General features: G+C 41.0%; 1 protein-coding gene across 2 annotated transcripts in view; it reads left to right on the top strand.

Moving 5' to 3' along the window:
• Positions 1-12174, top strand: part of TRIM24 (tripartite motif containing 24) — a 37997-nt gene that overhangs the window by 2883 nt on the left and 22940 nt on the right. For both annotated transcript variants that reach the window (XM_083574195.1, XM_083574194.1), the window contains exons 2-3: positions 10492-10610; positions 11182-11329. In XM_083574195.1, coding sequence (XP_083430321.1) covers positions 10492-10610; positions 11182-11329 — 267 coding nt within the window. The remainder of the gene's footprint in view (positions 1-10491; positions 10611-11181; positions 11330-12174) is intronic.

Raw genomic sequence — 12174 nt, 5'->3', positions numbered from 1 at the left:
CTAAGGCCCGGAGGCCGGATCCGGCCCAATCACCTTCTAAATCCGGCCGTGGACGGTCTGGGAATCAGTGTGTTTTTACATTAGTAGAATGTGTCCTTTTATTTAAAATGCATCTCTGGGTTATTTGTGGGGCATAGGAATTCATTCATTTCCCCCTAAAAATATATTCCGGACCCACACAAGGTTTGAGGGACAGTGGACCCGCCCCCTGCTGAAAAAGTTTGCTGACCCCTGAATTACAGGAAGACACTCAGAGCCAGGAAAGATAAATACAATGGCCTCAGTGTGCTCTCTAGCCTTGTCTAATCTTCTTCTGTTTTACTTTGCTCTTCTCCATTATATGTTTGTAATGTTACGGTAAAAATCTGGGTGCGAGGCTGCTCTGCCACCCAGCTCGTCGGACTAAGTCCGCGGGTCCCTGCGGAGGAAAGTGAGCTCAGCCAGAGACAGGAGCAAGCTGCAGAAGATCCACGTTTATTGCGCAACAGGTTCAAGGCGAGATTGAACAGCGAGAAAGGGGTGACATAAACTTTTGAAACCTCCCTCCATGTCCCAGAATACAGTGCAAAATACATCCCAGTTACATCATGAATACATTAAAGAGAGGTTGGGTTACACAGATTACATCATGAATACATTAAGAAGAGGTTGGGTTACACAGGATTAACATATGGAGGAGGGAGGGGGGAATATGCAGAGCTGGAGATATGCGCAGATAAGCACATCCTGATGAGAAGACAATGGTCCATGTACTGGCATTTCCTGGAGGAAAGGCTTGGCAGAGTGATTTGACAGGATTAGGGTCTTGACACCTTGCTTGAGGGATTATGGAGGACAGGGGAGGTGTGATGGAGTCCTAGAGAAATTGAGCAAATTGGCATGTTGATTTTCTATGAATTTTATAGATTTTAGTCCCTTTTGACATTGACAATTGGAAATAAATTGATATATTGTAGCGAAGAAGAAGGTGAAGAAGACATGCCCCCCCTTCCGTATCAGTAAAGAAGTATGATTGCCTCCGTAAAGTTTTATTCATTTACTGTGAAGACTCTGCGTTTTTGACTTTGCTGCGTGACGCTGATATACAGTCGTACCTTGGGTTACATAGCTTCAGGTTACAGACTCCGCTAACCCTGAAATAGTACCTCAGGTTAAGAACTTTGCTTCAGGATGAGAACAGAAATTGTGCAGTGGCAGCAGCAGCAGGAGGCCCCATTAGCTAAAGTGGTGCTTCAGGTTAAGAACAGTTTCAGGTTAAGAACAGACCTCCGGAACAAATTAAGTACGTAACCAGAGGTACCACTGTAATGCCAGGTGTAGGGCAGGTAGGTGTGTGTTGACTGAAATGGCAGTCCCAAGAGGAGGCCAGGTGAGACTAATTCAGTTTGTGGGCTGGGACCCGCCACCCCTATTCTAAAATGTGCTGTGGCTTTTACATACTTTGGTCACATGTTATTTTAATGAACATAATTCATTCTGCAATAGCTCTTTTAGCATTCCATTTTTGTGACTTTCAATCTTCTGCAGCTACTTTTTTCATTTTTTACTATTGTTACTATCCTGACATCACTATACATGGCTCAAGAGTTTACAGAAGTCAGTGAACAAAAATTGTACAGGTTCTTCTCCTCCAAGAAGCATACAATGTAAAATGTACAAGAACAGGGTATGCAAGAGACTTGGATAGAAAAAGAATGCGAGCAAATTGCAGTTACACATCTGTATTGTACAGCTGAGAAAATTGTTTGTAAAGTGAGACTAGAGGTTACTATTTATTTAAAATATTTTAGGGCATCTTTCAGTGCAAGTTCGGCTCGGGGTTGCGTATAACACTTATCAATAATAAAACCACAGTTTCAGAAATGCCAGGGATATGCTGAAAAGGAAAAGGTATGAGAAAAATCTGGATTAGGGGAGGGGAAAGTGTGAGAAGGCAGTGATTAGGAGAACATCATATAGACAACAGATAATTAATGGAAGTACAAGATGCTTACTATCCACATTAAACAACTATGAATGAGTCCCTAGTGTTTGCCTCATTGATCTTAATGACACGTGCACGTAGCAGTGTTTCATACTTTCCAGCCCAAGATATAAGAAGATTGCATGGGGTGCCTGTACAGTATATTGTATTCTTTATATATGTAACCCTATGCCAGCATTTAGACTTTTTACTTTAAACTACATATTTTGTGCAGGGATTTCCTCATGGACTATTTTGTTATTTGCCTCTTAGCTTCAGTGTATTCCTGTGTACTTTCAAGAACTTCACAAATCCATAGCCCCCAACACTGTTATTGGGGTGTATGAGGTGTTAGGGGGGAGTACTGCCTCTGGTGGGAGACACGTTGTACTCATCCTGGGGTAGTTTGTCCACCTTTGGTCTCTACGCTGCTCTCAGCTCTCACCTGTGGCTCCTAGAAGCATGTGACAGTGGCCACACCACAGAAAATGGCTTTGACTGGTTTGCTAAACCAGGTGAGGGTAGCCATTGGGTCTCAAACCCTCAGCGAGTTAGGAACTTCCCCTGCATGTGAAGACAGGCCGTGACAGATTGAGCGGGCAGAACCAATAGAGTGGTACCTTGTTTCTCAAACTTAATCCGTTCCAAAACCAAGGCACACTTTCCCATAGAAAGTAATGCAAAACGGATAAATCCCTTCCAGACTTTTAAAAACAACCCCTAAAACAGCAATTTAACATGAATTTTACTATCTAATGAGACCATTGGTCCATAAAATGAAAGCAATAATCAGTGTAAAAAAGGTAAAGGGACCCCTGACTGTTAGGTCCAGTCGCAGACGACTCTGGCGTTGCGGCGCTCATCTCGCTTTATTGGCCGAGGGAGCGGCGTACAGCTTCCGGGTCATGTGGCCAGAATGACTAAGCCGCTTCTGGCGAACCAGAGCAGCACACAGAAACGCCGTTTACCTTCCCGCTGGAGCGGTACCTATTTATCTAGGTTGGCAGGAGCAGGGACCGAGCAACGGGAGCTCACCCCGTCACAGGGATTCGAACTGCCAACCTTCTGATCAGCAAGCCCTAGGCTCTGGTTTAGACCACAGTGCCACCCGCGTCCCTAATAAAACAGTATCGTAGATGATAAAAATTAAAATGATTTTTTTTCTTACCTGCACTGATGATAGTCATTGTTTGGATGGATGGCTTTTATCCATTTCCGCAGTCACACAATCAATCAATCAATCATAAAATGAAAAACAAGCCACAGACACAAAAATGAAATGGCAGCAAAAACAAAAGCACCAAATATCACGTCAGAACACTGCAATCAGAAACAGAAGGCTTTAATTACGATGGGAGGGACAACTTAAATTTGCTGCTTAAGGGTAAAAACGGGAGGGGGAAAGCCTTAATTATGATGTGGAGGGGACGACTCAACTCCGCAACAGTGAAAACTGAAGCTCAGGAGCACCTACATCCAGGTTTGCAGCGTTCGGGTTCCAAGTTCGGGAAGTAAGCTGTTCAAAAACTGAAGTACCACTGTAGTGTGACCAATGGTCAAGAAGGTGGTTGCTGCTGGGGCCCATCAACCTGGGAAAGTAGCCCTAGGAGAAGAAAAGCTGATCCTATACTTCCGCTGTCTTGTGGATATACTCATTCGCAAGAAAGACTTCGGGAGTAAGCCCTGAGGAAAATTCCGTACTGTGTCTTGTGGGACATCTTCAGGAGAAGAAAAGGCTAAGGAGTAAACCCTACACAAATCTTGAGTGCAGTCCCTAATATGGTTAGATGTGTCTTGTACGACTCCTGTAGCCAAGTGCAGTGGTACCTCAGGTTACAAACACCTCGGGTTACAAACACTTCGAGTTACAGACTCCGCTAACCTGGAAGTAGTACCTCGGGTTAAGAACTTTGCCCCAGGATGAGAACAGAAATCGTGTGCAGGTGGTGCGGTGGCAGCGGACAGCCCCATTGGCTAAAGTGGTACTTCAGGTTAAGAGCGGTTTCAGGTTAAGAACGGACCTCTGGAATGAATTGAGTTTGTAACCAGAGGTACCAGTGTAATGCCAAATGTGGAAAGCAGCAGTTACGAGTTAACAGTCTCTGAAGCCACAGCAGTTGCTGTGATTCTTCACCGGTTTGACTTCACCCCGAGAGGCACACTTCATTGACAGATTGATGTCAGCAACAACAATCACTGCTATTCAGCATGTGGTGCTATCATGCTGACTCAATTGAGATCTGTGTGACAGAATTTTAAGAACAGTTAGAAAATTTCATCCACAACTTTGATGCTCTGCTGAACTAAAATGCAATGAAGGAATGGAAGAGATTGATCTGCATGGCTATAATTCTGTTCCTTAACCAAAACAGTCTTACAGGTCAAATAGGAATGCTTGGTGGACTAGCTTTGGGGCTGCTGGCTAGAGGTTCTTGACATAACAACACCAATGCAAACAGTACATTCCAAGTTAGTTTACTCATTTATCTGTTAGAAATTGAATGGTTTATATGCACATAGCTCATAATTATGCCAGTAAGCTCACCTGAGCCATGCAAGAAATCATTGCTTGGTGAAGAGCAGGAAACCAGCTTCTTCCTGTAGCATATGCATCTTGGTCTGTGCTATCTAACATCTGTTGCAATGCACACACAGCCGAAACCTATTACTTATGTTGTTCTTTGATTAAATTGTTAAGGAATGATTTTAATTCCATCTGCCTTTCTTCACTCATAACATAGTTATGGTAGATAAAAGTAGGAGCTGTAGAAAGTCTGTATGGTTTGTTGATTTGCCCTCCACTGTTCTAGAGCAGTAACTACCAAACATTCCCCCCCCCCCCCGCCCCCAGATCACTTGAAAATTGCTCATGGTTTTTCCAGGTCACTTACTGATGTTTCTGACTGTTGCAGTAATTGTAATGTTCTGTGCTACATGCAATATGATATGTAATCCCCCACTTTTATTTCTTGTATTGTCAGAGCTACCACTTGAGCTACCAAACTCTTGCAACAAACGGGGAAGATATATTATTTTAGCCTATTTTAGGACTTATCCAAACTTACCTGGTGCGCCATGCTTTCTGGGCACAGGTCCTCACTTTTCCTGTCCATACATTTGTTTTTGTTTTGTTTTGTTGTTGTGTGTGTGTTTGGCCCTGGTGCTTTCCCTAGGAAAATCTGGTCTTTTATCACTGAATCAGAGCAAACATCAGTTTCATAGTTTGCCATTTACTTCAATTGTGGTAAAGAGTGGGTTTGTGTGGGGAAAGCACCAGGGGTAAAAGAAAGTTCTTGAACAAAAACCTGGAAAGCCCGGACCTGTGCCTAGAAATGTGGAGCAGAATTAAGTATGGATGACTTATGAGCCATAGAAGAAGTGGTAAGATGCTGGGTTTACCATTTTCTATCAGAAAGAACACCTGGTTGCTCCAGCTGCAAGCAGCCATGGGACTACAGAGCCACAGAGAAGCAAAGTATGACCTTTGCCATCTGCCAGAAGACTATGTTCTGCTGTGTTGAGCAAGCTCAGTTAGCTAGGGATGTTGGGAGCTGTAGCCCAACTAGTGATGTTAAATTCTCGAGAATAATTTTCTGGAGAATATTATTGAGAATATTCTTAATTAATGAGAATATTAGAGAATTTTCATTTAAAATAGGAGAATATTCATTTTAATGCATTGAAAAACTCTTATTGGTTAGCAGGTCAGCACTGTTGACATATAGGGAAACTTGTTGTTTAGTAAAGTACCACAGTGAAAATATATAAGCACAAGCCTACTTGTCACTTGCAAGTATCAAGTTAAAAAGTAAAACATGTTTTATAGTTAAAGTTAAAGCATTCTAAGGTGATAGCACCAGTAATTGTCGTGTAAAGGTTTGGTATAAGGAAACTCAGTAGTTAAATCATATTTTATTATTCCATTAGAACATATGCATGTTATAGGACAAGTCAAAAAATACAATTGGCATGTTAAGGTTTGATACAAGTAAATTCAGTAATAGGCTATCTTGTGCTGCTAATAGCTCTAACACTTAATAACAGTTTTGGTGACTAAAACACAGCTTGAAAAATAAAACTATATTCATACATATAAAAAAGAAGCCATTAACATTAAATATATTATATGATAATATATTTCAGTATGTCAGTCTCTGGTAAATGGCACCTTGTACCATTGAATGGCACTGCAAAAACCAGTTAAATGTATATTCAGAAGGACACCCATGTGTGTCAGGGATAGGAAACATTTTTGGCTCCACAGGCCAGAACCTTATCAATCACATGTCGTTAAGATGTCATACGATTGATAGGTAGGTGGCTCTAGCCAGCGCCGTCCAGTGCCGAGGGCCTTCTGGCGGTTCCCTCATTGTGAGAAACAAAGCTACAGGGAACCAGGCAGAGGGCCTTCTCAGTAGTGGCGCCCGCCCTGTGGAACGCCCTTCCAGCAGATGTCAAAGCGATAAACAACTACCTGACATTCAGAAGACATCTTAAGTTCAGGGAAGTTTTTAACGTGTGATATTTTACTGTATTTTTTGTTTCTATGGAAGCCGCCCAGAGTGGCTGGGGAGGCCCAGCCAGATGGGCGGGGTATAAATAATAAATTATTATTATTATTATTATTATTATTATTATTATTATTATTATTATTATTAAGTCCCTTTTACTCCTGTGTTAAAGCGAGGAGTGAAGTCTTACAAAAGCCTTTGTGAGCTTCCCCCACCCCCTTTAAAGTTAGAGCAAGACTGGAGACTTAAAAGTAAAAGGGGGAAACCTACAAAGGGTCCCACTTGAAAGGGACTGATGAGTGAAGATTTAAATTCTGCTGTCTTGGCTGCACAGTTGTGTTCCCTACTGGGAGCGCATGCAGCCAATGCAGAATTAAATCCTGTCTTCCCACCTATTAGCTGAGATCACTATTCAGCTGATAGGTAAATGGCACTTTTTGCAGAAAATGGCTTCACTGGCCATATTGGCCCACAGGGCAGAGATTCTTCTGCGTATGCAGAAATACATCCATGATGTCTATAAATAAAATGAAAACCGATAGCATGTCATATAATGAGTGGTATTTGGTTGGGCTACCTTTTAAACAAATCATCAGACAAGAAATAGTAAGTTTGAAAACAATGGGTGAATTGACAAGCAATATTGCCTGGCAGAAATGCAAATGTTTGTTATGGATGTTGTTACATTTGTCTCATTCTGATATTAACATTCAGTAGATAATATAATCAAGAGATGCAGTGGAGCCAGGTTATGACTGATGCAAAGAAACAGTATAAGTTCAAGGACACAACCATTTTTAAATTAGAGCAAAAATTATTGTCCTTCAAAAGCAATTCTGAGTTAAGAAACATTGTAAATGGTTTAGCCAGAAATATTGATAAGCAAAAGAAGTTAAACTCAAATTCTTACCTTTTAGTATTATTTTTAAGAAAAAACCTCAATCTGCACAAATGTCAGCTAAAGAAGTGCTACGTGGTAAATAACAGGCAAATCTTGGTGTAGGTGCCTAACCTGGAAGTAGCCCCCAAACATCAAAACTCGTCATGGAAAGGGACTGGGCAGGACAGAGGGGACTTAAGCATGCTCCACCGATGCGTGTGAGGCTCCAGAGTAGAACCCCTGCACAAATTGAGGATTGCCTTTACATAGGGCTGGATTCAGTGATTTGTTACATAACTGACTGCATACTTCCCGGAAGGAAGATTCACATTCAGTCAAGTGCCAGGAAACACTGACCTCTACATAATTCAGAATTCTGTGGAATTCTGAGTGTTCTGTCTAGTGATGCTGGTTTTCAGAAAAATACTCATATAAATTAGGATAATTTGCACCAGAAAATTTTCAGTTTATATTGGATAATTCTTTGATGTCCTAGGGATATAATTTTACACGTTCATTTTACTTTTATGTAGTACACAAAGCTGAAAAAGTTGCCAGTTATCTTTTTGACCTAATACTTCTCAAATATTTGACCTGAAATATCATGGGAAAAGATTATTGCACTTAATATGGTTTAAATATTACTTGGTTAAATTTTGTTGGGTGGCGCTGATAAGAGTTCGAAGCCAGCAATATTTGGAGGGCACCATATTGGCTACCCTTACCTACTACAATATATATTACTAAATGTAAATTTCATCATTCCCTTAAATGCTGGGAGCTGCCTGTAAAATCTGGCCATGAGAAGAATTTTCCACCTGCTACTAGCTCTCAAATTAGCAGAGGAGATAAGGAGATGCCTGTGGGTCTTTCACAAAGCAAACAAGGAGACCTTACGAACTTTTTAAAACTCCAGAAGATGAAGAACACATGTTAACCGAGATTTAAATAGGCTGATGATAACATGGCGCCTCCCCCGCCAGAGGGAGTTTGAGAAAGGAATTTGCTCAACAACATGAGGCATTAAAAGAACTAATTAAAGTGACATGGAACCACACACAGCAAGAGAGGCACTATCTGAATGCAGGTGCCCATCAGGAAGATTAGTCATAACATAGAGAACAGTCTTGGCTCATTGTTGCAGGTGTAGAGGCTGAGGCTTGTAAAAGGGAGGTGGACAAGGCCATCTTCACCAACAGTCTGGGCTGGCCCCATCCTGGACACCTGCAACCTTGAGGGTCTCTTCAGGCACTAGGAGCAGCAGCATGAGGACCTGGCCACTTTCTAATGAAGGGCCAAGTTCAGCCTCCTTAGCCAATGCAACATCGCCTTGAACCAGGCGCTGTCTGAGGATCCCTTGCACAAAGAACTGCAAGACAAGCTGGCCATGTATCCAGAGGTGCAGGGAAAAGTGTGCCAGTTTTAATGGAGTTGTTTAGAAATTGTGAAATTGCTGTGTGTGAACTTTTTATTAATTTAGTTTTGCACCAAGGCAATCAAAATTCCATTCACTGTGTATATTATGTAAATTTCATGATTTGTATTTTGCAAAATTCTGTTTTTCCAGAGATAGTGTGTCAAGGAGTGATGCGGTATACTGAATCTCTGCCCCAGTTATTTAAAATCTTATTCCATTATCCCTCTGTCTCATGAGTTTTCATCAAACATTGCTCACACATTTTCAAACATTAAGGCTAGAAGCTGGCTGAAAAGTAAAATGGTTGAGATGCTTTGGAAGTTGAAATTTTCTGAAATAGCACCTTCTGCACTTTTTTTCTGTGGAATTGCGCACACAGAGCCATGGGTTTTGGAACTGTCTTCTGGAACTCTTGTACATAGAGGTAGTTGTTTGCCAAACCTTATAGTCAAATTTTACTTGTGTTAAAAAAGGGTATACAGGGAACGGCCATTTTGTGCATGTTCAAAGTACACGTGTGCCGGTAAGCCAACCTTGGATTGTAATCTTGCAGTAATCCAACCTTGATGTTTACCGGTGCATGGGCAACTGTGGTCAAGCTATACTAATCCAGGAACTGCTAGAGCTGTCTTATGAAGCCAGAGGTGGTAAAAAGCACTCCTTGTCACCTACGACACCTATTTCTTCAGTGGCAGAACTGGATCTAGGAACATTCCTAGACTATATACCTCCTCCTTCAAGAAGAGTGCAATCACATGCAAATAAATTTAGCTGACCAACTTCCCAGACTTGAGAATCATTCATCCAAAAAGCCTCTATCTTGCCAGGATTCAGACTGAGTTGATTAGCCCTCATTCAACCCACCACTCCACTACATCCATGTACTGGTCCAGGGCATTCTCAGTTATTCCTGATTCAGATGTTATAGAGGAATATTGGTATCATCAGCATACTGACAGCTGCTCCCAACTGCTTCATATAGATATTAAATAATAGAGGTCACAATATAATGCTGTGCAGCACTGTATAGCTCAAGAGCCAAGGAGTTGGGAAACACCTATTGCCATCTTCTGGATCATCCCTGGAGACAAATATAATATAAATATTAAAATATTGATATAATATGATATAAATATGGGGTCTTAACATGTATGAATTGTTAATTGCTTGGTTTCATCATAAGTTCACAACAAACATTTCTTTCACTGTACAGTATTATGGAAACTTTTCAGCTATTCTATTTTTCTGTGGCTTTTAAAATATTATGTTTCCTAGTTCACAGAAGTGAAAGAAATAAGTATATAAGACATGGAGATATTAGTTAAGTTTAAACAGTCCACTTTCGGTTTTCCTCAGCCTTAAGTTTAGTTTGCTGAATTTCAAGGTCTTCCTGTTGGCCCTTAATTGAAGACTGGTGTGGTTATTTGTTGCTTCTCTTTTATGAGTCAATACCTGCAACACAATAAAGCTGGTCAAGGAGCATGAAGAATTAAAACATAAAAGTTGTTTGAAAAAATTGCCTTCCTACATCATATAAATGGACATCATATAAATAGCCTGCACAAAAACAAAAAGAAAAATCGTACTGAACTTGTAGATTAAGAAATGTAATGAAAAATCCACCTGAAAAGGGGTTATAAAAAGGGGGAAATACCAGACCGTAAGTTCCTTTTTTATTTCTAAACTTATTAATTCATGTCATTTTTTTCTTTCTCCCTAGTTGGTGTTGTTCGTTGCCCAATTTGTGGCCAGGAATGTGCAGAAAGACACATCATCGATAACATATTTGTGAAGGATACTACTGAGGTTCCTAGTAGTACGGTGGAGAAGTCAAATCAGGTGAGTGTCTGGTGCTTTTCAAATTCCCTAAGCTGTCAACTCGCCAGTCTTCTCTGCATGCCTTATACTTAAAATGAAAATGTTATTGTAGTCATATTTTAAATACTAGTTGTCATCTAGGAAATGAAGTATAGGAGAAGGAGTAAAATATTTGTGTTGTTTGACATTTTATGTGTAAGATTTGCATCTTACAGAGAGAATCTAGTTATCAAAGGGTAATAGTGAATATTGCAATGTGGGAAGGCACAAGGTTTGGAATGGAGGAGAACTTTCTTCATCCCAATATCTACATTCACTCATGAATAACCTTCTAGTGGTAGGCAGGATCAGAGGCAAATCTGAGCAGAGCAATGGATGTGATTCTTACCTTTGTAGAGTAGGCTACATTCCAGCCAAAAGTCAGTGGTTTTTAGCATCGCAGTGTTACAGAAGCCTACAAAATAAGTATATGTGTAGGTGAGAAATCTGATTTCTGTTCCTCACCTGATTTCCATTCCTACTAGTAATACCACTGAAAGCAAATATGCTGATTTGTTTCAATAGGCATACTTTTTATTTCTACTTAAACCAGGTTTGTACAAGCTGTGAAGACAATGCAGAAGCCAATGGTTTTTGTGTGGAGTGTGTTGAATGGTTATGTAAGACCTGCATACGAGCTCATCAAAGGGTGAAATTCACGAAGGATCATACAGTCAGACAGAAAGAGGAAGTATCTCCAGGTAAAAGTTCTTTTACTTAATGCTCAGTTCTATCTAATGCATTTTTTACACATTCTCTTCTATGTATAGTTTTGTTCGTTTTCATTATTTCAGTATACTTCAGGGTTAACATCCGTACCAGTCTTCAGATATTCTACACAAATGTTTTCAGGGAAATATCTGCTGATCAAGGCTATTTTGGGGGCCAGGGATATCCATTGTTTTAAACTACAATTTAATGTGACGTGTGAATGAGGCTATTCAGCTTCGGGATTCACAGAATACTGTGTGAGATAGTAAGTCTGGAGGCTTGAGTTTGCTAGCTGATGCAACCAGCCTGCAATACTTTCTACGGAAGTGCTGGGTCGGAAAGACTCAGCAGTAATGTGCTGTCAGTTGATTGGAGGCCATCGGTTTAAAAGGGAAACCTGTCCAGCAGTAATTGCTGGTGTAAAAGAGTGTTGTCAGAGAGAGAAAAATAGAAAGAAAGGTCTTCCTATTTGCCCTAAGGTGCAGCTGGGTACTCTGTTTGACTATATGAACTGCTTGTGTATTATAGCCTGTAGATACTTGTATATATAAGGTAAAGTAAAGGGACCCCTGACCATTAGGTCCAGTCGTGACCAACTCTGGGGTTGCGGTGCTCATCTTGCTTTATTGGCCGAGGCAGCCAGCGTTTGTCTGCAGACAGCTTCCGGGTCGTGTGGCCAGCATGACTAAGCTGCTTCTGGCAAACCAGAGCAGCGCACGGAAACGCCGTTTACCTTCCCGCCAGAACGGTACCTATTTATCTACTTGCACTTTGATGTGCTTTCAAACTGCTAGGTTGGCAGGAGCAGGGACCGAGCAACGGGAGCTCATCCCGT

The sequence above is a fragment of the Podarcis filfolensis genome (assembly GCF_964270895.1).
Source record: "Podarcis filfolensis genome assembly, chromosome: 10".
NCBI classification, from domain to species: Eukaryota; Metazoa; Chordata; class Lepidosauria; order Squamata; family Lacertidae; genus Podarcis; species Podarcis filfolensis.
The sequence above is the reverse complement of the archived record's forward strand: the minus strand, read 5'-3'. Positions and strand labels throughout refer to the sequence as shown.